Source organism: Mirounga angustirostris, unplaced genomic scaffold (assembly GCF_029215605.1).
Source record: "Mirounga angustirostris isolate CCGP_5_RB_7025 unplaced genomic scaffold, mMirAng1.0.hap1 SCAF_3, whole genome shotgun sequence".
NCBI classification, from domain to species: Eukaryota; Metazoa; Chordata; class Mammalia; order Carnivora; family Phocidae; genus Mirounga; species Mirounga angustirostris.
The window spans coordinates 141,869,021-141,896,534 of NW_026991711.1; the positions used below are offsets into that span (position 1 = coordinate 141,869,021).

At 36.1% G+C, this 27,514-nt stretch overlaps 1 protein-coding gene across 8 annotated transcripts in view; it reads right to left on the minus strand.

Moving 5' to 3' along the window:
* TTN (titin) overlaps window positions 1–27,514 on the minus strand; it is a 275,368-nt gene that overhangs the window by 109,713 nt on the left and 138,141 nt on the right. The window contains exons 155-209 of one of the 8 annotated variants that reach the window (XM_064586770.1): window positions 26,711–26,794; window positions 26,523–26,606; window positions 26,319–26,402; window positions 23,143–23,220; window positions 22,905–22,988; window positions 22,710–22,793; window positions 22,127–22,210; window positions 21,933–22,016; window positions 21,737–21,820; window positions 21,570–21,653; window positions 21,280–21,366; window positions 21,034–21,117; window positions 20,835–20,918; window positions 20,642–20,725; window positions 20,445–20,528; window positions 20,250–20,333; window positions 20,055–20,138; window positions 19,858–19,941; window positions 19,661–19,744; window positions 19,464–19,547; window positions 19,267–19,350; window positions 19,070–19,153; window positions 18,889–18,972; window positions 18,708–18,791; window positions 18,512–18,595; window positions 18,331–18,414; window positions 18,135–18,218; window positions 17,939–18,022; window positions 17,743–17,826; window positions 17,549–17,632; window positions 17,353–17,436; window positions 17,157–17,240; window positions 16,990–17,073; window positions 16,774–16,857; window positions 16,554–16,637; window positions 16,342–16,425; window positions 16,134–16,211; window positions 15,636–15,713; window positions 15,105–15,191; window positions 14,764–14,841; window positions 14,503–14,580; window positions 14,211–14,294; window positions 12,683–12,766; window positions 12,365–12,445; window positions 11,781–11,855; window positions 11,265–11,378; window positions 9,636–9,704; window positions 7,192–7,272; window positions 6,197–6,268; window positions 5,490–5,579; window positions 4,980–5,042; window positions 3,332–3,421; window positions 1,444–1,494; window positions 501–902; window positions 47–325 (exon numbers count right to left, since the gene is read on the minus strand). In XM_064586770.1, coding sequence (XP_064442840.1) covers window positions 47–325; window positions 501–902; window positions 1,444–1,494; window positions 3,332–3,421; window positions 4,980–5,042; window positions 5,490–5,579; window positions 6,197–6,268; window positions 7,192–7,272; window positions 9,636–9,704; window positions 11,265–11,378; window positions 11,781–11,855; window positions 12,365–12,445; window positions 12,683–12,766; window positions 14,211–14,294; window positions 14,503–14,580; window positions 14,764–14,841; window positions 15,105–15,191; window positions 15,636–15,713; window positions 16,134–16,211; window positions 16,342–16,425; window positions 16,554–16,637; window positions 16,774–16,857; window positions 16,990–17,073; window positions 17,157–17,240; window positions 17,353–17,436; window positions 17,549–17,632; window positions 17,743–17,826; window positions 17,939–18,022; window positions 18,135–18,218; window positions 18,331–18,414; window positions 18,512–18,595; window positions 18,708–18,791; window positions 18,889–18,972; window positions 19,070–19,153; window positions 19,267–19,350; window positions 19,464–19,547; window positions 19,661–19,744; window positions 19,858–19,941; window positions 20,055–20,138; window positions 20,250–20,333; window positions 20,445–20,528; window positions 20,642–20,725; window positions 20,835–20,918; window positions 21,034–21,117; window positions 21,280–21,366; window positions 21,570–21,653; window positions 21,737–21,820; window positions 21,933–22,016; window positions 22,127–22,210; window positions 22,710–22,793; window positions 22,905–22,988; window positions 23,143–23,220; window positions 26,319–26,402; window positions 26,523–26,606; window positions 26,711–26,794 — 5,055 coding nt within the window. The remainder of the gene's footprint in view (window positions 1–46; window positions 326–500; window positions 903–1,443; window positions 1,495–3,331; window positions 3,422–4,979; window positions 5,043–5,489; window positions 5,580–6,196; window positions 6,269–7,191; window positions 7,273–9,635; window positions 9,705–11,264; window positions 11,379–11,780; window positions 11,856–12,364; window positions 12,446–12,682; window positions 12,767–14,210; window positions 14,295–14,502; window positions 14,581–14,763; window positions 14,842–15,104; window positions 15,192–15,635; window positions 15,714–16,133; window positions 16,212–16,341; window positions 16,426–16,553; window positions 16,638–16,773; window positions 16,858–16,989; window positions 17,074–17,156; window positions 17,241–17,352; window positions 17,437–17,548; window positions 17,633–17,742; window positions 17,827–17,938; window positions 18,023–18,134; window positions 18,219–18,330; window positions 18,415–18,511; window positions 18,596–18,707; window positions 18,792–18,888; window positions 18,973–19,069; window positions 19,154–19,266; window positions 19,351–19,463; window positions 19,548–19,660; window positions 19,745–19,857; window positions 19,942–20,054; window positions 20,139–20,249; window positions 20,334–20,444; window positions 20,529–20,641; window positions 20,726–20,834; window positions 20,919–21,033; window positions 21,118–21,279; window positions 21,367–21,569; window positions 21,654–21,736; window positions 21,821–21,932; window positions 22,017–22,126; window positions 22,211–22,709; window positions 22,794–22,904; window positions 22,989–23,142; window positions 23,221–26,318; window positions 26,403–26,522; window positions 26,607–26,710; window positions 26,795–27,514) is intronic. The other 7 variants (XM_064586771.1, XM_064586772.1, XM_064586773.1 and 4 more) reach the window with 7 other exon arrangements.

Sequence of the window (27,514 nt, forward strand, 5' to 3'; positions counted from 1 at the left end):
TAGTAAGTATAATAAGCAGAACACAATTTTCCAGCCAAGTACTAACCGACTACTTTGACGCAGGATGAACATTCCAGGTTGTTGGCATTTTCCACAGTAACCGTGTATGTACCAGCGTCGTGGTCATCTGCATCATTGATGGTCAGGGCTCGCAATAAGCCAATGACTCCGGGCACAATTTTGCCAGGTTTCTCCACCACAATCTTCCCATCCTTCCTCCAGACCACGTCACGCTCTTTGTTTAACTCACAGCTCAAGTACAGCGGCTGTCCTTTGACCACTGTGACTTCCTCTTCAAGTGTTTTTACGAAACGCACAGGAAGTTCTGTGGAGAATTTCAGTATTAAAAATCTGCAAAGACTTTTCAATATATATACAATCTCTTCAATGATAGAAAACTTGGAAATGAGAGATTTTGACTCAAGTTACAACAAAAATTGCTAATGAGATTTGTTGTATTAAAGTTTAATAGGGATCGTATTCAGCAGACTGGAAATTACCTTCTACAACAAGTTTAGCTGTGGAGGTCTTTTCCTTATTTCCCAAACGTAAAACACAGGTGTATTCGCCAGCATCGGAAAGCTGGACATCCATGATATGCAGCTTTCTGTCTTTACCATCTGCGATGAATCTGTGCTTTGGGCTCTCACGGATATTGCTACCGTCTTTCATCCAGCTTGTAATTGCAGTGGAGGGGGAGACTAAACATTCAAAGATGGCAGAAGACCCCACTGACTCTGCTTCAGTCAAGACGATGTCTTTGATTTCTGTCACAAACTTCAGGGGCACAGCCTTTAGCTGGTAAGTGAATGGGGCTTCATCAGGAGGCTTCTCTCCACCACTTCCTGGTCTTAACTTTTTCCTTTCAGCTTCTATTGGCGATGGAGTCTTTTTGGCGACACCTAATTCAAACGAAAGTTAAACGTTGAATTTGCATTTTTAGAAGGGTCAGAAGCGCATACTTGGCTGCCTGCTGAAACAAACCAGTGATAGAGCAACTTGAAGACAAGAACAGAAAATTAAAGACTAGGCAAATTGAAAGGCCAATTGAATTTATACTGCCTTCTTTCAGATAGGAAAATGAGATAGCATAGGAATCCATGAATAAGAAATGTTCTTCATTTTCTCAAGTTTTAAACCCGAATATAAAATGTCCTGATTCGGGTCTATTATTTTATCTGTCCTGTATAAATATCATGTATATGAGGAATGAAGCTAAGAATTTATAGGGTTCGTTATGCTAAAATATAGTTGGTTATACATAATACCCACTTGGATAATATTAGAGGTATATTACTTGAAATGTCAGAAGACATATTAGTTTTATCAGAATCGATTAGGAATAATAAAGATTGTTTATAAATTTTGAAACTTTTTCCCCCTTGAATGTAAAGTTTCCCAGGGTGAAAGGTTACAATTTAGGTGCAGGGAAATGACTATTACCTTTGATGGGACCTTTTGGCTTGGCAGCCTCCTCTTTAGGTGCTTTGGCTTCTGAAGTAAAAAGAAAACTCAGCATTTAAACAATTTTCAGGCCCATTTTATGCTTAGTAGTAAACCATGCAGGGTGAGTCATGTTCTTTGTTATAAATATTAATGCATGAGGAGAAATTGGATTTATTTATATGACTTCCATGGAGAATACTTGGATATTTCCAGGAAGGCATATTTTGATCAGTATCATTCTGGTCAATGATGTGACCAAGCTAAATTACCAACATATTTAGGATTAAAAAATTACTTGCAGCAAGTGCCCTTATTCTTCTGTTTCTGGGAGAAGGCTTATTACTCTTGCCTTATGAGGAAGTTTAACTCTTGCCTAGCTATGCAAAAGATTTTATATATTTATGTATGTGTTGGTTAAGTGAACCTAGGAAAGAAGTTTCTATCAACAAGGAGTCAATGTAGGAAAAAGAAAAATGGCCCAGAAATTACCAAAAGCCAATTTTTTTTTTTAAATTGGGCAGACAAATCCATAAAGATTAAGGAAAGAGAAGGGGTCTGTGTGCTACACACATATGGATTCCTTTGAAGATTTCCCTTAGACAATGAACTAAGGCAGAAGCAAGGCAGTTCCTACATTTAGAGTTTAATGAAATTATTAATGTGGGGCAGTACAAACTGCAGAACCAGCTCTCTAGCTTCAGCCCCTGGGAATGTGAGAAAAGCTTTATTTTTACACATATTTAATTAGTTCAACGGCAGTTATTATCCTTTTCTGAGCTAATGAAAGGTATCACACATTGAAATTGTAAAATTTTAACAGAACAATGTCCAAATCATAAATATCAGTGACAAAATATACTAACAAAAATATTAAAGTTGAACTATAGCCCAAAGAATATAATATATTGTCTCATGTCATTAAACACAATAAAATTTTAAGTATCTCCATAGTGCTTACTATGCGCCAGGCACTGTGCTGTTTTACCTATATTTAGTCCTTATAATAATCCTATAGGCAGATATAATTATTAATCTGATTTTACAGAGTAGGAAATTAAAACTTAAAGAGATTAAATAACTAGCCAAGGATCAAATAATTAGGACATGTATTTATCAATGATCAATACATATCAAATCAGTTTTGGTTTTGAGATTATCATCTAAGTGATGAACTGATAGTTCATGTACAACTCCTAAGTATCTTAAGTTTATACCTGAGATAGTTAATATCACTGAGTTAGTACATTTAAGGAAATTATTATTGACCTAGATTCTTATATTGATTTAAAGGCTGAACTATGCAGTTTTTTTTTTGGTCTCTCTCCTTTTTCTTATGGTAAAATAAACCTAACATAAAATTTATCATTTTGGCCATCTTAGAGTATACAGTTCAGTTGCATTAAGTACATTCACAATTTGCAATCATCAACACTATCCATTTCCAGAACTTTTTCATTTTGTTAATATGCAGTCTTTAAAAAAAGAACACAAACAACCAACCAAACAAACAATGACAAATGATTCCTATAGGGCATATGGGAAATTTGAATATCCACAGGCTACCTATATGTATATCCTTAGAGTGTCTGTCTTCTTAGTTTTCATCAGCCTTGAACATATTCATTACTTAATTTCAAAAGCATATAAAGCAATGATACTTTGAAGGAATGCATATTCCAATCAAAACACAGTGTGCACCCATGGGTGAGAGATTAGGTTGGGAAAGGACATCAGATGAAGAAAATTTAATCAAGAATTTATTACCCACCCCTCCCAGTTGATGATGCCTGTTTCAACAAAAGAGGGCTTGCATTTTAATGAAGGATGAAAACTTTTATTAAGCCACTAAAACAAACAAACAAAAAGGAAACTACAGAATAACTACCTGCTTTCTTTCCAACCACAGGCACCGTCACCGGGGCAGCGATTGGGGTGGGTGCGGGCTCCACGGGAGGTGGTTTGATTATTTTCACTTCTGTAGAGAGATGTCCTGTGCATTAATATATCCATTCGTCTCTTCCTAAAATCTCATTTGGTGGCCTATTTGCCTTTTCTGATGTAACTTTGAAATTTTCAAATCACTAGTTTTTCAGAGAATAACATATTCTAACTATAGCATGATCTATATACAGTATAATGTAATAATATATTCAATATATTGCAATATATTTAATTATATTGAGTAAAAAAATAATATAATCTAAAAATATATTGGGACATTATAAATCATCTGAGGCATGCCGACTTTTTACTTCCTTTTTTAAAATAACTATATATTTGTTAAAACACACACACATACACACACACACAGGCTCAAAATGGTGTCGCTTAGACCAAGTTCCCAAAATGGAACTTAACACCCAGTCTAATTGCAGTTTCAGCCTCCCCAAACACATGTGGCCTTAACTGGTCAGCCCGCAAATTTTTCTTTCCATCAGCACCAATGAGTCTGTTGGTTCCTCTCCATCCCCCAAAGAAAGAATGAAATAATCTACATGATAAAAACAAACAAACAAACCCGCTTTTTCCTCTAGCAGACAACCTCCTCTACAACAATCCTTGTCTTTTGCTCATGACTTTCCTGTCCTCACCCTCCGTCTATAAAAACCTTCCATTTTGTATTAACTCCTTGAATTGACTATTTGCTAGACAGGGTGCTGCCCCTTTCATGAATTGTTTAGTAAAGCCAATTAGATCTTCACATTTGCTTGGCTGAATTTTGTTATTTGACACATTCTTTGTAAGAAGCATGAAGGATTTCCCTGATGCCAAGGGATGTTGAGCACTTTTTCATGTGATAAAGAAGATGTGATACACACAGACACACACACACACACACACACAATGGAATAGTATGCAGCCATCAAAAGGAATGAAATCTTGTCATTTGCAATGATGTGGACGGAACTAGAGGGTATTATGCTAAGTGAAATAAGTCAATCAGAGAAAGACATGTATCATATAACCTCACTGATATGAGGAATTCTTAATCTCAGGAAACAAACTGAGGGTTGCTTGAGTGGTGGGGGGTGGGAGGGATGGGGTGGCTGGGTGATAGACATTGGAGAGGGTATGTGCTATGGTGAGCGCTGTGAATTGTGTAAGACTGTTGAATCACAGACCTGTACCTCTGAAACAAATAATACATTATATGTTAAAGAAGAAGAAGAAGAAGAAGAAGACAGCAGGAAGGGAAAAATGAAGGGGGGGAAATCGGAAGGGGAGACAAACCATGAGAGACTATGGACTCTGAGAAACAAACTGAGGGTTCTAGAGGGGAGGGGGGTGGGGGGATGGGTTAGCCTGGTGATGGGTATTAAAAAGGGCATGTTCTGTATGGAGCACTGGGTGTTATATGCAAACAATGAATCATGGAACACTACATCAAGAACTAATGATGTAATGTATGGTGATTAACATAACATAATAAAATAAAAAAGACAAAAAGGATTTATATAAAGTTTCTTACATTTAAAAAAAAAAAAAGAAGCATGAAGGAATATGCTGTTGACATTGGGGATAGGCTTGCTTACCTGGTTCAGGCTTTGGTTTTGGTTCAGGTCCAGGGAGAGGTATTGGTGGCTTAATTTCAGGCACTAAAATAATTCACAGTTGTAAGCAGGTTATTTGAATTTTTTTTTTAAGATTTTTGAAGTTTTTCACTAAATTAAACCAAAATTGAGCAGACTTAATATATCTTGGGAGATAGTAGAATTTAAACATATATGGTCACCAAATCAAGTATTTGATCTAAGTTTATTTTGCATTTGAAACAAAATATTTGGAAATATAGTAAAAGTTCGAATGTTGTTATTCATCTCATTATCCATTTTTTCCCTAGTGCTTAAAACTTATTTTAAATTTAACAAGTGTCTGGTCATTAGCCAAGTACACCTAAGAGTGAAATGGTAAAGAAAATTAAAGCGTATGTGATGAATAGATTAAGGTCCTGTGTTCACATCCTAATGCCAGTGTGATGGTTTTTTAAATGACGCATATTTGCATTTTTAGAGACAACTAAGACAGTGCCCTTAAGTTTGTACCTTTTACTGGTTCAGGAACTTTCCTTTCCCTTTTCGTAACAGTAGCTGGAGGTACTTCAGCCTCTTCAACTTTCGGAGGTGGCTCTGGTACTTTAAGATAATGAGATTATTTTCTAGTGTTATTTGAATACTTAGAAATCAACTGACCTGAAATAATCAGATCAAACTATTTTTCAAAAGCTCTATTAATGGCTTTTAACAAAACCTTATATTGTATCAATTAATTTCTATCTTCTCTCCTTGACTGTTTCTCAGTTTATTTTACTTTTTCTTATTCCACCCACTTGTGTCGCAACTCTTGAGCTCTCCCTTCCTAAATCACTTCCATAACAGTTCCCAATAAATACACCCTTAGAGAATAGGCTAATGATAACAATCAACCCACTTAAAAGCCCCCAAATTCTGTGCCACAATTGTTGACACCCTCCCATGTAGTTATTTTGCAGCCGACCTGATTATTTCACAATCACTGCTACCAGAAGAACAAGGGGCAAAATAATAACAATAATGAAGTATGGGAAAATACATGAATGGATTTGGAAATTACTATAAAGATCTTTAAACAGAAAGCAGACAATGGAAAGCACAGACTAGTTCACAGACAAAATATGAAGTTATGCTTATATTTAACTCCAATGATGTTTACAAGATAAACCTTTTGTTAAATGTCCATTTTGTTAATAGGTAATTGTTACTGAGATTCCTACCTGGTTTTTTAATTTTTTCTAGTTTTTTAGGTTCTACTTTAGGTTCTTCTTCTTCAGGCCTCTTTCTTAGAACTTAAAAGACAAAAAGGTTTATATGTAAACCAAGACAGACAAACTAGTGAAGATGTTGAGCACACTTGACAAGCAAATAATACACAAGGCAAGGAAAATGAAAAGCATGCGACCTGGTACGCTGGACAACTAGCCTTTATGCTAGAAGTGCTTTTTTTGTTTTTTTTTAAATCAAAGGTAGTCAAATTAATTAAAATAACACTGGGAGTCACTTTATATCCACGTACATAGGCATTCTGTTGTTCAGAGACAATGCTGTTGCAAAAATGACCAAAACACAAATGAATAATTTGAATAGCAACAGATTCCATTCATAATTCACCATTGTAATATAATGAGGAGTATTTAAATAAGCATAAAGTTTACTTAAGTGGAGATATCCAAAGAAATGTAGTCTAGATACCCGTAATTCTGTGTGAAGAAAATGTTAGAACTCGATTCTTCCTATGAATATCTTGCTTCCAATTCTTTAAGATTTTATTAATAGAAAGAAATGTTCAGTTTTTAGAAAAATGTTATTTATTAGTTCTGATGATCCTGCATCACACTTTAAAACTGAATACTGAATTTAGAAGTTTTAAGAAGTTTGGTCTAATTTAGAATATTTAATAGGTTTAGTGTATTTTACTACATAATTTGAGTATGAATATGACAGCTTTGGTCATTATTATTAGCTTAGAGTATGATCAATTTAGTTATGCCTATGCATGTAAACTTCAGAACTGTGAATGCTCACAAAATTTGTTTTTTGAAAAAAGCTATAGAAATGATAACCTTCCCAATTTTCAGTGCAACTATAAATGAATTTTGATGAATAGGTAATCTGATTAAAAGAAAACCAACAGACAGAAACATTTTGTAAGCTTTCAAGTCTATTCTTTTTGTAAATTTAAAGCTAACAAAACAGTTGAAAAATACTATACCGCTTTTGAGAACAACTTCTTCCTTTGGCTGAGGTTTAGGTTCAGGAAGTAATTTGCGAACTTTCTTTTCACCTCCAGGCACTTAAAAGAATATGATTTCAAATTTTGAAGTAAATTCATATAAAAGTAAATTTCAACAAGAAAAAGGTCTCTTTCAAAACTCGTTAACTGTAGTGCATAATAATTTTTGTTGCAAAATAGTATCACAGAATTTAAAAGCAAATAATACACTTCAAGGTATTTCCTCTGCAAACATTTATATAGCCTTGTGACAAATTCCGTTGCATTTATTGCAAGCAAATATAGTCAACTTAAATGAGGGTAGAAGATGTTACTCTATATTGACTTTATGAATCTTTGATCAAATACAGGGTTCTTAACAGCATCTTTGCCCCAATCTACAATTGTAGATTGTTCAAATCTACATTGGTATCTCAACTGTCTATTACATTAAAATGATACTGGTAAGTGTTAGTGTCATTGATCCAGTCTTCTCCACTGGTGAGAGAAGAAAGCTAAGGGATCTGGCTGATGACCTTGATGTTGTGAAAGTACCACTCTTACTTTCCTAACAGAAGGAAAATATCATTTCTTAAGATCTCCCTTTTGAAATAATACTGACCTAAAATTATAAAACTCTAGAATTTGAGAGCTGGTTTGGAGCTCATTTTTAATGAATAAGAAAATGTTCTTGAATTTAGACTAAAAGGGACCCAAGGAATTCTAAGTTCATTCTCTCTTGCATCTTTGGTGACTATTGGGCATGATGGATAATATTACAGAGCAGCCTCCTCCTTCTCCTACAACCCTCATGGATTTGAGTGGAAAAAAGAGAAATGCTGGGTGACTATTGAACTCTAGTGATGTCAATGAAAATCAGCTTAAAACATTATTTATTTGTATCACTTAACGGCCTATTTGTTTACTCATGTGAAATCTGAATTTTTAGATATTTCTAAAAAATTTCCCATTTGGTGCTTTAAGCAGGATTTTTGCAATTCATTAAGTAGGTGTTTTGTTTTGTTTTCGTTTTTTAAGTAGGCTCCACACTCATTGTGGAGCCCAACACGGGGCTTGAACTCATGACCCTGAGATCAAGACCTGAGCTGAGATCAAGAGTCAGATATTAATTGACTGAACCACCCAGGTGCCCCTAAATAGGTTTTTTTTAGTGTGATAAAGATAACTTTGCATAACTTCAAAATTTAAATATATAAAAGGTAAATATGTATTTCATTTTAAATAATGATTTTTTTCTTTCAAGTATTTTAAGTAAAATTTCACACTTCAACATTAAATTTTTTTATCCATGTTAAATTATGCTGGCTTTCAATACTATTTTAGAGTTACCAGTATTCTCCATGTATAACTATTTTCATTGATCAAACGTGGAAAGATGACCATGCATCTAATTAATGTAAGGATGGCATATATTCTTTACTCATATAATGGACATAGTGGAAATACATCTTTGCATTTGTTTTTCTGTATTTCTATTTTATTTTTAAGGTCTTATTGACATTTGAGACTCAGGTACAGAACACACCATTGCAGCTATTATTTTTAAAGTCATTATATGTCATTACATGTCATTTTAATGTTTAAGTGGCTTTTCCTCCATTACTAGTTAACAGCCATAGTAATACTATTTTGTAATCTCCATTTTGTAAGTCAGGAAATGTATATTCAGATGGGTGATTTTTCTAAAATTCCAGAGTGAATCAAGAACAGATTCAATTTCTGGGTCTGGATGTGTTGATGACTTAAACAGAATGCTGCTACCCATTATACTTACTGGAAAAATTAATAACTTTATTTTAAATGGAAAAATTTCTAAAATTTATGATCCATTTATTTTTCTTTAGGGTCTAAGTGTGTCAAGAGAAATGAATTTTGAAAAATGACCTGCAGCAATCCTGAATGCTCCCTAAAACTCCCAGTGAGATCTGATGCCTGAAAGAACGTCTTGGAGTCAGTGAGGAGAGAGTGACAGGAAAGCCCTGAGGAAATCCCTATGAATCATCTCAATAGTATAGAAGGATGACATGACTTATTTTTAGCGCTCTAACACTGGCCAAAATACTGTTGTTCAGGTGAAATTCCAAAGCTTTCTACTATTAGGTCTTTGCATTTTAACCCAAGGTGTGTCCTGAAGCTAATTTCAGCTAACCAGTAATATTTAATATTTTTAAGTTGAGGAAAATGCAAGAAGACATATGTAGATGAGACAAAGATAAACAATATCCACGAATGTATGAAATTTGATGGGAGACAAAGGAAGCAACACTCATGAGTCAGGACCATAAAAACTACAAAAATACAAGAAATAAATGAGACTACTCTATTAAAAAAATAAAAAGAAAGAACATTCTAGAAGACAGGAAGAGGAAGGAACCCAGTGGAGGGATACTGCACAGAAATGCATTTTCCAGATTGTGAAATACCTTTCAGAGGCTTAAACTCCACTTTTTCTGGAACTTCAGGTTTTTCAGGAACTTTCTTCTTTGGAACAGCTTTAAAGAATATGATCTTAATTTTATTATTTGTATATTTAGACTTATCTGAAGCAAATTATTAAATATCTGCTCCAAGAGTCAAAACCAAGCTTTGCTTACAGCCAAACAGCATTGATAACAGCCAAGAGCAGCCACCAAAGAACACACAGGAAGCGTTCAAACCATGAAAACATTGCCCTTTTACTCTGATGGTGAGTAGTAAGTTTAAGTCTGGTGAAGAAAGAAGGTAATTTTTGTTCTTTGCAAGAAGAAGAAATTTTCCTTTAAGTATAAGTTTATATTAAGGGAAGTGTATTAAGTGTGTGTCTTCATGGACTATGAACAGATGGGTAGCCTTGTAAGAGGTGCCCATTTTCTATGTCTGACTTAAAATGCCAGAAAGTTACCCCTGCTGGCCAGGAGGGGTGAAGAGGGGCAAGAATCATGAGAAGCAGTCTTACTCTGGAAGATTCTGACTTTGTACATGTGTAGGTAAGCATGGGAAAGTGCTCATCTAAGATTATATCTAGATTATTTTCGATTGAGAAATCTCATGACACTATCAATAAGACAACATTGTATTACCATAAAAAGAATAATATGTTTTCACCAGTTTATTTCAGCTTTTAAAGATGTCATTTTAAGAATTAATATTGCGTCAGTTCAAAGAAATATCTAAATACAAAAAGAATGAAGGGAAATTTAACAATGAGAAGAGATGCTGGGTATCAAATGTATTCGTAATCACTCTTTCTGGCTACGCCGAGGACCACCATAAGACACAGTTTGGGCTTTTATTAAGTTGCAAAAGAAAAAAAGAAGTGGGGTAGCAGTGATGGGTAATTTATATGCTTTCCTTTGATGGCATGTGAGCACGTATCAGCTATCAATGCCATAAATATATTACTTATAGTATATTTTTAAAACACATGAAATTCTTTAAGAACAAAGTTTTGGTTTTTGTATAAATTTGTTACTGCAACATTAAAAGTTTCATGCAAAGTTTTCTTATACATTCCAAATGCACAAGATCCCAAAGATATGCATAGCAATCACACTCTGAAATCAGAACCCGTTCTCCATAAGAAAGTTAGTTGGACAGCCCCTGCATCCAGATGTCTAGGATGAAGCTAACAACGAGCAATGACGCCCTTTCTGTCAGGCCTGTCCCGACAAAGCACCCGAAGGCAGTAGAAAACACAGATCTCTATGCAATTCCCACAGCTCGATCATGTTTGAAAGCCACACACTTTTTTTTTTTTTTTTTTTTTTTTTTTTTTTTTTAAAGATTTTTTATTTATTTATCTGAGAGAGAGAATGGGAGACAGAGAGCATGAGAGGGAGGAGGGTCAGAGGGAGAAGCAGACTCCCCGCCGAGCAGGGAGCCCGATGCGGGACTCGATCCCGGGACTCCAGGATCATGACCTGAGCCGAAGGCAGTTGCTTAACCAACTGAGCCACCCAGGCGCCCGAAAGCCACACACTTTTAAAAATAATACATGCCTTGCAAGCACCGTTTCGGATGACTGAATAGAAGTTTGAAGCAGATTAATAAAACTTGGGAGTGGCATTTTATACCTTTAAGTTGGAATATTTTCTCCTTCACATCTTCCTTTGGTGGAGCTGGAGGAGGTGCCGCAGGCTTTGGTTTGAGTTTTGGTTTCTCAATAACCTTCTTTTCAGGTTCAGGTTCTTGAAAGAGTATTTCAGGAGGGTTAGTATATGTATATGTTAATTAGCATGTGGATATATGGTATACTCAGTAGAAATTTAAACATATATATATATATATATCAAGTAAAAAGTTTGCTTTTTAAATTCCTATTAGTATTCAACATAAAACATAAAACAGTACCCAACATAAAACACAAAAATTTGTACACAGATGATGAGAAATATGGTGAAGGCACTAATAAAAACAAAGGAAATACCTGTGTGAGCCACACTGACATGAGATCAACAGTACAAATGACATCAATACATAAAAATAAAATGCACGTTTAAAAGAGTATCTTACACACAGATGTAGAACATAAAACATATATGAAGATGAAGAACATGATGATGAAGAGTTAAGTCCAATTAACTGAATACCTTGTATTGGTATTTCTTCTGGCTGTGGCTCAGGTTCAGGTTCTTCAGGCTCAACATACTTTTGAATTTCACGTTCTTTAAAGAATGTTGACAGAGGACATGAGAGTGTAAAGTTCTTCACAAAGACTCATACAAATTTCACACAGATGTAAAGATTGTAGTCACAAAAACAAAAATATACAATTCATACAAATTATACAGAAAAAGAGGTAAGATTTCTATTATACTTAAACATTCTATTTACTACTTTATTTGATGTGTGTTGATGGCAAATGAGATGACTTTTAAAATTTGATGTGGGGTTATTGTTTGAGAATCCAATGCAATTTTCCCAGTTTTGCCTTGTAAACTGTATCTCTGGGAATTATTAATTACTATCAAGAAAAATCAAATTAAAGATTCTACTTCAAAAAAGTGTAACTATTTGAAAAATGAAGCAAGCATATGCTGGAATACTTCTGTATATAATTTCAAGAAAGAATATCACCTTATGAATAGTTTTTTTATTTCTAGCAGGAGTCTTCAAGAGATTAAAAATATTTATATTTATATATACATATATATATATCTACATATATATATACCTTCAACAGGGGGAGTCACTTTTCTACCAATGGTTATGGATGCTTTTTCTTCATACATTATTTCCTCAGGAGACTCTTCAACTTAAAAAACACAGTATTATATTTTAGACTATATTCACAATAGAATCGTCCAACTGCTAAGTTGCAACATATCAACTTAGTTAAACTCTATAACATATTCTTCAGATGACCCCAAAATATCAACAACTTCACTACATAAAGACAGACAGCAGACAAATACATAAAACCCATCTGCAACCAAAGCAAGATGTTGAAGACAATTGTCATCTTTCCAAGATTTATAGAGCAGCCGTGTACCTTGGATGGGTGGAGCTTCTGGCTCTTCAGGAATAGGAATGGACACTTTCTTTTCTGGGATGATTTCCTTCGGTACTTGAGGCACTTTAAAGATATTGATTTTGTTTACTATTAAGAATTTAGAAGATGTGCAAGATTCTGCAAACAGCAGGCAAAAAATACAGTGGAAAGAACTTTATAAGACTTAGTGGATAATATGGCTTTGGAGGCATGGCACACTTTTGGACATTCCAATTTTATAAACGAGTCTTCTCAGCCTTCTTCATTTGCTTCTCTTCTTCTGTGTACCCTTAAATGCCAGTGTTCTCCACTGGTCTAACTCTGAAGCTTTAAAAAACTGGCTCTACATTCTGTGAACAATCACTCCTGCACTCTCAACTCTTACTTCTCTGTGGATGACTTCTAGATCTACATCTCCAGCTCCATTCTCTTTCCTAAGCTCCAGATGTATATTCCCAGCTTCTATATTTGAAAAGTGAAAAATATATTCACTATCTTCTTTCTAATGTTAATTAGCGACCCAATGAACCATTCCTATGGATATCTAGCTACAACCCTTACAATCATCTTGGGCTCCTCTACTTCCTTGTTTCCATAATAGACACCAATTCGATCTCCCATCTCTCTCACTCTTTTTACATTTCTACCACCACTGATCTTGTCCAACTCTTAATGACCCTAAATATCTGCAGTGGCTCTTGACTATTAGCACTGTCTTCCAGCAGCTGGAACTATTGCCATTCATCTTTCTGAAGCCCGACCTCTACTGATTGGTGCACCTGCTTCAAAGCCTTTGAAGCTTCCTGTTGCCTACAGAATAAAGGACACACCCGATATGGGCATTCAAAGAACTCCAAAATATGATCCTCAGCTTTATATCCAGACTCTCTTTCAAGATACCCCACAACCAATTCATACTCAAATTGTACAAATATATTTGAAGGTCCTTGAACTTCCTAGACTCTTCTACCTCTGTGCCTTTCGATGAAAAATCTTTCATTTGCCTAGAAAACCATTTCCTCAATTGCTATACACTGTCAAAATCCATCAAAACTTAAATTTTCATTTCTTTCATACAGCTTTCCCCTGATGCCTCTTCCTGAAATTTATCTTCCCTTGCTCTGTGTTTCTATAGCCCTTGATACTCTTGTAGGTGTGATCACTTCCTGTCTCTATGAGAGTTGTGCTGGGCTTTCTTCTTACCACCTTGAAATTGCCTGAAGACAGGACCAGATCTTATTTTTTCTAGTATGCTGTTTTTTAGTGGTAGGACATTCAGCAAAATATGCTGAACTGAGCTGTTCTACCCCTTGGATCAGAGGAGGTGCTTTGCTACCACATGGAACCCTGTCATAGCACAACTGAATCTCATTTATTTGTTTTCTCCTGCTTATCTAACTTTTTTTTTTCTCTTTGCCCTCATTATTTCCCCATTTTCATCTGTGAAATGTGGTTTTGCATAAGAACTATTATTAAAATGCTACGACAGTATTCAGGGAAATCTGTATTTTTTCTTCATGGTAGGTACCTTTTTCTGGCAGGGCTTCTCGTTTTTTGGTAACAGGCACAGGTTCCTTCTTTACTGGAACAAGTTTCTTGGGCACCTCAGGCACTTTGAAGATATTAGTTGTATTTTAAAAAGAGTATTTAGAAACATTTTAAATGTTAAGAATAAAGGATCTGCAGTTAATGGAGAAGTATTAACATTATTGGAAACAAAATAAGTACATTTTTGTCCCTAGTTTTGAACCAACAAGGACAGACAACAGATTACTTTAAAAAAACAATGATACTAATGGTATCAGTGATGATGAGAATACCTTGAGCTGCTGGTATTTCTGGCTTCTTAACAGTTGCGACTTTCTTCACTGGGACAACTTTCTTTGCCATCTCAGGTACTTTAAAGATATTAGTAGCATTTAATAATATAAAATTGCAAGATGCAATATGTACATGTTAATTTGACAAAACATTTAGTTAACAGTAATGTGCATAATACAACACAATACATAATAAAGACAGTCGAATTTTAGACAGCACACAAAAATGAAGCAAATATTGATTTATTTTACTGTAAGTACCTTTAGGAGGTGGAGCTTCTGGTTTTTTGATAGCAGGAACTTTCTTCTCTGGAACAATCTTCTTGGGTTCTTCAGGCACTTGAAAGATAGGAATTTCTTTGAGTCAAATGATTACAATGAAAAGCTGAACACTAATGAATGAATAAAGATCACACCCATCCCTTTGGTATGCACACTGTAAAATTCTATAGCTTTGTGTGTGCAAATGACTTCTGTTCTTGCCAATGAAGTCGAATTTCAAGAAAGAGAGGAGACCTACATTTTACCTTGAAGAAGATACATAATAGATATAAAAATCAAATGATGTATTTTCCTGTACAATACAGGATTCTGCCTTGTACCTGCTGGTGGTGGGGCTTCTGGCTCCTCTTCAGCAACAGGAACTGGCTCTTCCTCTTCAGGTGCAATTTCCTCTGGTTCTTCATATACTTCAAAGATAGTTAATTTTAATTCCATGTATGGAACAATAGTGTAAAATGCACAAAACACTGAGCATAAAAACTAGTAACTGATTTCTTCCCTTGTTTTAATTAATATTTTCTCTTAGTTTTGTGAAGATGAAATCTATCTTATTTGCACTGACTTCTGTTTCTATTGATTTGAACGCTTGGAAAGCCCTTTTGGCATTTAGTGTCATTTATAGTCACTAGTTCTGTCCTACTTTCTGTGCGCATTAGAGAAACTTTAATACAGCTTATGATGCCCTATGTAGATGTTGCTGATTGATAACCCAAATCAGAGCTCATTAAGAATGATTAAGACAAATAAAGGACAGAAAATGACCAAGAGATACTGAATAAGAAAAAAAGAGGAACAAGGCTTAAGTTAGCAGCTGACATGAGTGGCAAGCTCACTAATGGTCTTACGTGTACCTTCTGGAGGAGGAGACTCTACTTTCTTGGGAACAGGAATGGCTGGTTCCTCTTCTATGACAGGTTTCTTCGGTACCTCTGGCATTTTAAAGATATTAGTTAGATTTACTTCTGGATAGTTGAGAAGTACATGAAATTTATACCACCTCTAGTTCACATCTAGGTCAAATAACCTAGAGACAAATCCAAGAACAAAATTCACAAGGCCAGTAATCTGTTCTGAGATCTGCACAGCAGGGAGAGAAATGTGGCCTATGCAGATTAACAAAACCATATTAGTAAACTCTTCGATGCACATAATAGATGCATCAGTTATTTTTGTTTGTCTGTTTTTAAACCAATGATGTTATTTAAAAACATTCAAACCCTAAAATTCCAGAATGGCAGGTTTGTAATTGTGAATATAAGAAGTTTGACAAACAATAGCGTTTCCTATAATAAGTAACTTTTGAAGCCAGAGTGAGTGCTTTCCTGCAGAATCTCATTAGGGACATGTACCTTTAGGTGGTGGGACTTCGGGCTTCTTGGGAACAGTTATTTTCTTTTCAGGAACAACTTCTTTTGGAACTTCAGGCACTTTAAAGGCATTAGTATTTTAACATTATGAAGAGTCGCTAGTAAACATTCATCACATTTGCATAGAACAAAATACTTTTTAAGAGTTGGAGGTTTTATCCTCCATCACATGTTAGACAGCTATATGTACCTTTAGCAGGTGGGACTTCTGGTTTTTTGAGAACCACGGGAGGCACCTTCTTTTCAGGAACAACTTCCTTGGGTACCTCGGGCACTTTAAAAGATATTAGTTGTTTTTAGCTCATCGTTTCAATTACATGAAAATCATTAGGTATAGCAGTGGAACCCAACCCTTGAAAGACAGACATTTTTCTGTCGGAGGTTAATGGCAGTGAGAAATACCTTTCACTGGTGGTGGTTCAGGTTTTTTGGCAATGACAGCAGGTGGTTTCTTTTCTGGGATGGGTTTCTTGGGTGGCACGGTCACTAAAGATATTAGAATTTATTTTTTAGAATCAGTGAAGATGAATGAGAAATAAGACAAAAAGCTCAAAATGTCCAGAATTTTCAGGGCAAGAGGGGTGGAAAATTGGCTAAGGACACCTAGCAGCCGGCCAAGTACCTTTTGGTGGAGCAACAGGCTCTGGCTCTTCCACAACCTCTGCTGGAGGCTCTTTCCAGGCAATTTCCTCAGGCTCCTCATGCACTTGAAAGAGACAACCTCATTTTAATGCTAGAGTCGACTAAAGCATAGGAAATATTTTACAAACAGATTTTTACAACACTAGGAAGAGAGTTTTCTTTTAAAAAATAATAGTTTTGGTAGTGTCATTATTACCTGCAGGGGGAGGACTCTCCGGTTTGGGAGGAAGAGCTTCAGGCACCTTCTTTTCTGGAACAGCAGCCTTGGGCACCTCAGGCACTTTAAAGATATTAGTATTTTCATGATTAGACAGAGTAGAGACAAATGGACAGTATCAAACACAGTGACATGGGGGTGACTACCTTTGGCTGGTGGGACTTCGGCCTTTTTAGGAGGCATCACAGGCAACTTCTTTTCAGGGACAACTTCTTTGGGAGCCTCGGGCACTTAAAAGATATTAGTAAAATTACATTTAGAAACTCTGAAGACCACTGGAACAAGATATTTTCAAGAGCAGAAGAATTAGGTCTTATTAAGCCTAAGGTTGATGACAAATACCTTTAACAGGTGGGACTTCCGGCTTTTTAGGAGGCGCCACAGACACTTTCTTTTCAGGGACAACTTCTTTGGGAGCCTCGGGCACTTAAAAGATATTAGTAAAATTACATTTAGAAACTCTGAAGACCACTGGAACAAGATATTTTCAAGAGCAGAAGAATTAGGTCTTATTAAGCCTAAGGTTGATGACAAATACCTTTAACAGGTGGGACTTCCGGCTTTTTAGGAGGCGCCACAGATACCTTCTTTTCAGGGACAACTTCTTTAGGAGCCTCGGGCACTTAAAAGATATTAGTAAAATTACTTAGGAACTATAAAGACCACTGGAACAAGATATTTTCAAGAGCAGAAGAATTAGGTTTTATTAAACCTAAGGTTGGTGACAAATACCTGTAACAGGTGGGACTTCCGGCTTTTTAGGAGGTGCCACAGACACTTTCTTTTCAGGGACAACTTCTTTGGGAGCCTCGGGCACTTAAAAGATATTAGTAAAATTACATTTAGAAACTCTGAAGACCACTGGAACAAGATATTTTCAAGAGCAGAAGAATTAGGTCTTATTAAGCCTAAGGTTGATGACAAATACCTTTAACAGGTGGGACTTCCGGCTTTTTAGGAGGCGCCACAGATACTTTCTTTTCAGGGACAACTTCTTTAGGAGCCTCGGGCACTTAAAAGATATTAGTAAAATTACACTTAGGAACTATAAAGACCACTGGAACAAGATATTTTCAAGAGCAGAAGAATTAGGTTTTATTAAACCTAAGGTTGGTGACAAATACCTGTAACAGGTGGGACTTCCGGCTTTTTAGGAGGTGCCACAGACACTTTCTTTTCAGGGACAACTTCTTTGGGAGCCTCAGGCACTTAAAAGATATTAGTAAAATTACACTTAGGAACTATAAAGACCACTGGAACAAGATATTTACAAGAGCAGAAGAATTAGGTTTTATTAAACCTAAGGTTGATGACAAATACCTGTAACAGGTGGGACTTCCGGCTTTTTAGGAGGTGCCACAGACACTTTCTTTTCAGGGACAACTTCTTTAGGAGCCTCAGGCACTTAAAAGATATTAGTAAAATTACACTTGGGGGTTATGAGACTGTTGGAACAAAACAAGGGTTATATCTTCTTAAGTCTAAGGTGAGTGACAAGTACCTTTAACAGGTGGGACTTCCGGCTTTTTAGGAGGCGCCACAGACACTTTCTTTTCAGGGACAACTTCTTTGGGAGCCTCAGGCACTTAAAAGGTATTAGTAAAATTACATTTAGAGACTCTGAAGACCACTGGAACAAGATATATTCAAGAGCAGAAGAATTCTGTCTCTTTAAACCTAAGGTTGGTGACAAATACCTTTAACAGGTGGGACTTCCGGCTTTTTAGGAGGCGCCACAGACACTTTCTTTTCAGGGACAACTTCTTTAGGAGCCTCAGGCACTTAAAAGATATTAGTAAAATTACACCTGGGGGTTATGAGACTGTTGGAACAAAACAAGGGTTATATCTTCTTAAGTCTAAGGTGAGTGACAAGTACCTTTAACAGGTGGGACTTCTGGCTTTTTAGGAGGTGCCACAGACACTTTCTTTTCAGGAACGACTTCTTTGGGAGCCTCAGGCACTTAAAAGATATTAGTAAAATTACACTTGGGGGTTATGAGACTGTTGGAACAAAACAAGGGTTATATCTTCTTAAGTCTAAGGTGAGTGACAAGTACCTTTAACAGGTGGGACTTCCGGCTTTTTAGGAGGTGCCACAGATACTTTCTTTTCAGGGACAACTTCTTTGGGAGCCTCAGGCACTTAAAAGATATTAGTAAAATTACACTTAAGGGTTATGAAGGTTCCTGGAACAAGATATTTTCCAGAGCAGAAGAGCTAATGTCTTTTTAAGCCTAAAGTCAGTGATAAATACCTGGAACAGGTGGGACTTCTGGCTTTTTAGGAGGTGCCACAGACACTTTCTTTTCAGGGACAACTTCTTTGGGAGCCTCAGGCACTTAAAAGATATTAGTAAAATTACACTTAAGGGTTATGAAGGTTCCTGGAACAAGATATTTTCCAGAGCAGAAGAGCTAATGTCTTTTTAAGCCTAAAGTCAGTGATAAATACCTGTAACAGGTGGGACTTCTGGCTTTTTAGGAGGTGCCACAGACACTTTCTTTTCAGGGACAACTTCTTTGGGAGCCTCAGGCACTTAAAAGATATTAGTAAAATTACACTTAAGGGTTATGAAGGTTCCTGGAACAAGATATTTTCCAGAGCAGAAGAGCTAATGTCTTTTTAAGCCTAAAGTCAGTGATAAATACCTGTAACAGGTGGGACTTCTGGCTTTTTAGGAGGTGCCACAGATACTTTCTTTTCAGGGACAACTTCTTTGGGAGCCTCAGGCACTTAAAAGATATTAGTAAAATTACACTTAAGGGTTATGAAGGTTCCTGGAACAAGATATTTTCCAGAGCAGAAGAGCTAATGTCTTTTTAAGCCTAAAGTCAGTGATAAATACCTGGAACAGGTGGGACTTCTGGCTTTTTAGGAGGTGCCACAGACACTTTCTTTTCAGGGACAACTTCTTTGGGAGCCTCAGGCACTTAAAAGATATTAGTAAAATTACACTTAAGGGTTATGAAGGTTCCTGGAACAAGATATTTTCCAGAGCAGAAGAGCTAATGTCTTTTTAAGCCTAAAGTCAGTGATAAATACCTGTAACAGGTGGGACTTCTGGCTTTTTAGGAGGTGCCACAGACACTTTCTTTTCAGGGACAACTTCTTTGGGAGCCTCAGGCACTTAAAAGATATTAGTAAAATTACATTTAGGGGTTATGAGACTGTTGGAACAAAACATTTTCAAGAGCAGAAGGGTTATATCTTTTTAAGTCTAAGGTGAGCGACAAGTACCTTTAACAGGTGGGAGTTCTGGCTTTTTAGGAGGTGTCACAGACACTTTCTTTTCAGGGACAACATCTTGAGGAACTTCAGGCACTTAAAAAATATTAGTAAAATTACACTTAGGGGTTATGAGACTGCTAGAGTAAAGCATTTTCAAGAGCAGAAGGGTTTTATCTTCTTAAATCTGAGGTGAGTGGCAAGTACCTGTAACAGGTGCAACTTCAGGCTTTTTAGGAGGCACCACTGGTGATTTCTTTTCAGGGACAATTTCTTGAGGAACTTCAGGCACTTAAAAGATATTAGTAGTTTTACATTTAGATTAATGAGGTCAATGGACTAAAAATATTTCCAAGAGCAGAAGAGGTATTTCTTCTTTAGGTAAGGACACGAGTGAATAATACCTGAAACTGGTCGGGCTTCTGGTTTTTTGGGTGGTGCCCTGGGAAATTTCGGTTCTGGGACAACTTCTTGAGCAACTTCAGGCACTTGAAAGATATTAGTAGTTTTAAAGTTAAGTTATTGAAGAGCAATGGGCTAAAATTATTCTTGAGAAAAGTAATATTTTTTCAAAATGAGGTCAGGGCTAACATGTACCTGTGACAGGTGGGGCATCTGGTTTTTTGGGTGGTGCCTTGGGAATTATCTTTTCTGGGACAACTTCTTGAGCAACTTGAGGCACTTAAAAGATATTAGTATTTTTAGAATTTATGAATAGTGAAGGCATATATTACAATGATTAGGAAGAACACAAGACAATATTTTTTCTTCTTAACAGGGCAGTGTGAATAAATACCTTTAGCAGGTGGGGCTTCTGGCTTTTTGGGCACAACCACAGACATTTTCTTTGCAGGGACAACTTCTTTAGGAGTTTCAGGAACTTTGAAGATATTAGTATTTTTTAGTCAGAGATTATAATGGGGTAATATTGCCAACACATTTACCCAAGCAAATACAGTTTATGAGACGGGCAGACGCATCTATATACACTTTTCCCCACCCCCTGCAACAGGTGACCAACAACACATGGAAGAATAAATACCTTTAGCAGGTGGAGCTTCTGGCTTTTTAGGAGGAGCCACAGGCACTTTCTTCTCAGGGATGACTTCCTTTGGCGGTACCTCAGGAACTTTAAAGACATTGGTAATTTGTGTTTAGAAAAGGTGAAAAAAATTGCTGACTGTACCATATCATTATACACTAAGATATTCTGATTAACTTCTGACTTTCTTTTCTTTAGAATCATACCACCTTTATGTTGTCGTATTTATATACATAATTTTCTAGCTAAAATAACAGTTTTATCCCTAGTATGTATGGCTCTGACATTACCTGCAGGGGGAGGACTCTCCGGTTTGGGAGGAAGAGCTTCAGGCACCTTCTTTTCTGGAACAGCAGCCTTGGGCACCTCAGGCACTTTAAAGATATTAGTATTTTCATGATTAGACAGAGTAGAGACAAATGGACAGTATCAAACACAGTGACATGGGGGTGACTACCTTTGGCTGGTGGGACTTCGGCCTTTTTAGGAGGCATCACAGGCAACTTCTTTTCAGGGACAACTTCTTTGGGAGCCTCGGGCACTTAAAAGATATTAGTAAAATTACATTTAGAAACTCTGAAGACCACTGGAACAAGATATTTTCAAGAGCAGAAGAATTAGGTCTCTTTAAGCCTAAGGTTGGTGATAAATACCTTTAACAGGTGGGACTTCTGGCTTTTTAGGAGGTGCCACAGACACTTTCTTTTCAGGGACAACTTCTTTAGGAGCCTCAGGCACTTAAGAGATATTAGTAAAATTATATTTAGGAATTATGAAGACGACTAGAATAAAACATTTTCAAGAGCGCAAGAGTTGTCTTTTTAAGCCTAAAGTGGGTGACAAATACCTTTAACAGGTGGGACTTCTGGCTTTTTAGGAGGCACCACAGACACTTTCTTTTCAGGAACAACTTCTTTGGGAGCCTCAGGCACTTAAAAGATATTAGTAAAATTACACTTAGGGGTTATGAAGATGCCTGGAACAAGATATTATCCAGAGCAGAAGAGTTAGGTCTTTTTAAGCCTAAAGTCAGTGACAAATATGTAACAGGTGGGAATTCCAGCTTTTTAGGAGGTGCCACAGATACTTTCTTTTCAGGGACAACTTCTTTGGGAGCCTCAGGCACTTAAGAGATATTAGTAAAATTACATTTAGGGGTTATGAAGATGTCTGGAACAAGGTATTTTCCAGAGCAGAAGATTATGTCTTTTTAAGCCTAAAGTCGGTGACAAATAACCTGTAACATGTGGGACTTCCAGCTTTTTAGGAGGTGCCACAGACAATTTCTTTTCAGGGATAACTTCTTTGGGAGCCTCAGGCTCTTAAAAGATATTAGTAAAAGTACATTTAGGGGTTATGAGACTGTTGGAACAAAACATTTTCAAGAGCAGAAGGGTTATATCTTCTTAACTGAGGTAAGTGACAAGTACCTGTAACAGGCGCAACTTCAGGCTTTTTAGGAGGCACCACTGGTGCTTTCTTTTCAGGGACAATTTCTTGAGGACCTTCAGGCACTTAAAAGATATTAGTAAAGTTACATTTAAAAATGATGAGACCACTAAAGCAAAATATTTTCAAGAGCAGAAGAGTTATATCTTTTTAAACCTAAGGTTGATGACAAATACCTGTTACAAGTGGGACTTCCAGCTCTTTAGAAGGCACCGCAAGCACTTTCTTTTCAGGGACAACCTCTTTGGGAGCCTTGGGCACTTTGAAGATATTAGTAAATTTACATTTGAGTCACAAGGATCAACACAGACAAGAACTGCATTTATACATCAAAAGACCTTTCAAGTCTAGCCAGGTGGTTCTTGCTATTGCCCTCCCTACCCCACCTTAAATAAAGGGTGGTTTAGAATGTACCTTTGACAGGTACAACTTCAGGCTTTTGGGGAGGATGCACTTTCTTTTCTGGGACAACTTCTCTGGGCGCCTCTGGCACTTTAAAAATATTAATATTTTTACATTGAGGAGTTAGAAGAATCTGTACAGACAGGAAATACATTCATACAGGAAAAGACATTTCCCCAAATTTCTAAGCTTCCAGCAACATATACCTTCATCATGAGGAACTTCAGGCTTTTTGTGAGGAATCACATATGTTTCCTTTTCAGGGACAATTTCTTGGGGCGCTTCCAGCACTTTAAGAAATTAGTATTTTAATATTTAGTGTTATGAAGATCACTAGGAACAGCAAAATATTTTCAAGACTACAAGAACTATTTCTTCTTTAGGTTGAGGGCATGGTCACTTGTACCTTCAACTGAAGGAGGTTCTCTTTTTTTGGAAGGAGCTCTCTTTGCAGGAACAACTTCTTGAGGAGCTTCAGGCACTTTAAAGATATTAGTATTTCACATTTAAGATGTAAAAGGATTAGTGAACACAGTAACCACAATAAGTTGGCAAGTGTAGTTTTCTAGAAGTCTCTTCTCCCCTTGCTCCCCCAGTCAACTAAGTCTTAGGGGTTAGTGGGATCCTCAGGAAGAGGTGCTCACCCTTCACTAGCACTTGGCTTAGTTCCTGTGACACTGTAGACCCTCCTTACTAAGCATTTGTTGAATGAATACTTTTAATAGAAGAGGTTTCTATTTGAATAGGATCACCCACAAATATTTTCTCTTGAGAGGGAACTTCTTGGGCAGCCTCAGGTGTTTGAAAGATATTAGTATGTTTACATTTAGGTGTTACAAAGAACATTAGAAAAGCATAGTTGTAAGAGCAGAGGACAGATAATTTCTTCTTCAGTATCCGTTTGCAGGTATCACGTACCTTTTATAGGCAGAAGTTCTTGCTCTTTAGGAAAATCCTCAGATACTTGCATTTCAGGAGCAACTTCTTTCATAGCTTCTGGCACTTTGAAGATATTAGTATCAAGCTTAGAGGTTAAGGCATCAGCAAAGACGTTAGTTACATTAACTACACAAAAGTGGTATTTCTGGCTACAAGGGCGCTTCTTTTAAAAATTGGATGATGTATAAAGTCTTGAAGAAAGGAATCAAGTTCTAATTGTCCTTGTTTATTATTCCCCAGCTCCCTAGCACCACACACATAATTGCCATTTATTAAAGAAATGAAAGCAGGAATGATAGAATGATTGATACCTTTACTGGAAGGTGTTTCAATTTCAGGGGGAGCAGCCATGGGTATTTTCCTTATAGGGACAGCTTCTTGGAGTGATTCAGGCACTTTAAAGAAATTAATACATTGAACTTCAGAGTCATGAAGAGTTTTAGTCCTAACTCCACCTACAGGAATGCCCCAGACTGGGAGACCTTCCTGCTCCCCGCATCTGATTCTTTAATGACAGGGTGAGTACTTGATTATCAGGAGCTACTTTCTTGGTCACCTCAGGTACTATCAATATTAGTAATTTTATTTCTTGGAATAGATGTATAGAAAATTAGATCATGGAAAATTAGCTTCAAGTGAAAAAAATTGATTTTGTATAATTAATGATGCACTTTTAGCTATTAATTTGAGGAGAACATAACAGCTTCTTTCTTGTCTGGATAGGCTTCATTTTGTACCCTTACCTTAGGCACTTTAGAAAGGTATTTGTTTTTCAAATATAGGAGAGAGGAGAATGACCCAAAGATTCTAGACTGAAAAAAATCATGTCAAAGTGTTTGGATATTGCTTAACTTACAGAATATTGTGGATATCGTAAAGAAATTCTTATGCTGGATGTCTTAAAACTTTTTTATCTTTAGAATTACCTAAAAATATTCAAAATGGAAAAATGCAGGACTCTAAAAAAATAAAAGATAATAAGAGGAACAACTAAGTTGTCAGTGCAGAATTCCAATGTTAACTAGTTTTAACTGCCTTAGTTTTAGAAGGCTCTCAGGTGGAGACCATCCTACAAAAAAAACTGCTTGAAGTTGAATTTAATATTTTATTGTCTTTAAGTAATGGTTTTCTGAGAATATTTCTATACTTAAGTCTTATGGGAAAAGAATTATTTTAAATTCATATGCTTATGTTTAGTAGTAAGTTTATTTTAATAGAAAAGCAATTCCAATGGGCAGTTATATTATCTCCTGAAATTTCAACCCCATGGAGAGTTAAATTACTGATTTACAGTCTACAGTCAAGCACCTCTGTCATTTGATGGCACTGATTTCTGCTTTAAAGGGGGAGTGTTAAGCCAATTCAATCTAGTTTCAGGGATACAAATATTATGGTGGTCTTATGTAGATTTTTTTTTCTAGCTAGTCTGATATTTTTCTTCTTTTTTTGTTTTTTTGGAAACAGTAATAGCTATTTCTTTTTTTTTAAAATTTTTTATTGTTATGTTAATCACCAAGTAATAGCTATTTCTTATTGAGGGATCCATCTGGGTCACATCTACACATTCTGTGTCTCCATATATTCCCTGAAGACCTCATAGTTAAACTTTATAGCCCAAGCATCTTCCATTTAGATAAGTTAAAGATTTTTCCCTCCTCTATTTTCTCTTGAATAACTCATGGGAACATGTATATACCCAGTTGACCTTCTGCTTTGGGGGACCCACTTCTCTGAAATGACTTCCTTCGTAGCATCTGGGGCTCTCAAGATATTAGTATATTCACATGTGTTAAGTACAACTACAATCATGAGATATGAAAGTCAGCTTTCTTTTGGCTTGTACCTTTTGATGGTGGTATTTTTCTTCTTTTAGCAATAGGAGCTTGCTGCTCTGGGAGACCTTCCTTGGAGACTTCCAACTCTTCAAAGATATTAGTATTTTTTAGTTGAGAAAAGGCAAAGACATGAAGACACAACGTATTTAAAAAGTTAGGTATATTAACAGATATTGTAACTTTAAATTAGAAATTTAATTTTTGTTCTAATTGTTTATCCTTGGACGTTGTTTAGGGGGACTTTTTTTGGGGGGGAGGCAAGTCATAGAAAGTTCCTTTTCTTGGGTACATTGGGGGCCCTAAAGATATTAATATTTTAGTGTTAGAGGTTCTGAGAACCTACACAAAACATAACATATTTTGCAGACTGAAGAAGAAAGATTCTCTTTAGATTTTTGTAACTAAGAATTATACCTTCAGGTGGAGGATGCTCTGGAATTTGGGGAACAGCCTCAGGTAACTCCACCTCTGGAAAAACTTCTCTGGTCGTATCAGGCTCTTTAAAGATATCAGTAGGTTAACACTTAGAAGTTGTGAAAATAGTAAAGTATATAACACACAATTTTTGAGTCTTGAATCCAAAGTTATTCATCCAAGTTTGATGTTGCTGAAATGTACCTTTAGTTGCTGGTGTTTCTCTCTTTTTAGGAATAGTCACATATATTTTGTCTTCTGGAACAGCTTTCTTGGGTGGCCCAGGCACTTAAAAGATATGAGTATAGTTATAAACAGTGAAGGAAAAAATAGAGCTTTTAAAATCAGCCCCAAATAAATTTTCTTCAGACTAGATCATTGGTGTTATATACCTTTTGCTATTTTGATTTTCGTCTTTGGAGGATGAGTCACAATTACTTTTTCTTCTGTGGTGGATTCTTCAGATACTTCATAAACTTTAAAGATATTAGTATTTATACAATTAAGGGCACTTCAAGGCAATGGCGAACAGTATTAAGAAAACATAATACATAGTACACTCTCATCACCCAAATTACCAGTAGTACATAGACACAAACTAGTGACAAGAACACATCGGCTAAGAGAAAGCCTCATTCCCAGTTCTATCATATAGAACTCTCATTTATGGTGATAATAAAATTGAGGAATTCACTGGCCAGGGACTATATAATTCTTCTATTTTTGTCTGCAGAAAGTTATTGGCAAAATTGTCCTTTGCTCTTAGTTTTGTCCATAAAGAACAGGGTTGATACTGAGTTGCATATTGAGAATTCTCCTACATTTGACCTACTGGAAATTCATATTAAGTCCTTCCCTTTCCCAGGAACCTAGTTGGCTATAATTTTAAACCATATCTGGTTTATGGCTATGTAGTTTAACAACCATGTAGGGACTGGAAGCAGAAAAGAAAAAGAAAAAGAATTAAATCTTTGAAAATAAGGCAACTGAAGAAAACAAAGATTTCTGTAGCTTTTAGAAAGGAAGACTGGCTGGTGGCAATAACCTAACTGAAGCATAGAAAGGATATTCAAAGGAGGGAGTCATCATATATATTTATCCCAACCTAGTATTACAGACAAAAAAAAAATGGGTTTAAACAGGGAATTTTTTAGATCAAAATAAATGAAAGAATATCAGAACTATTGGTATTTTTT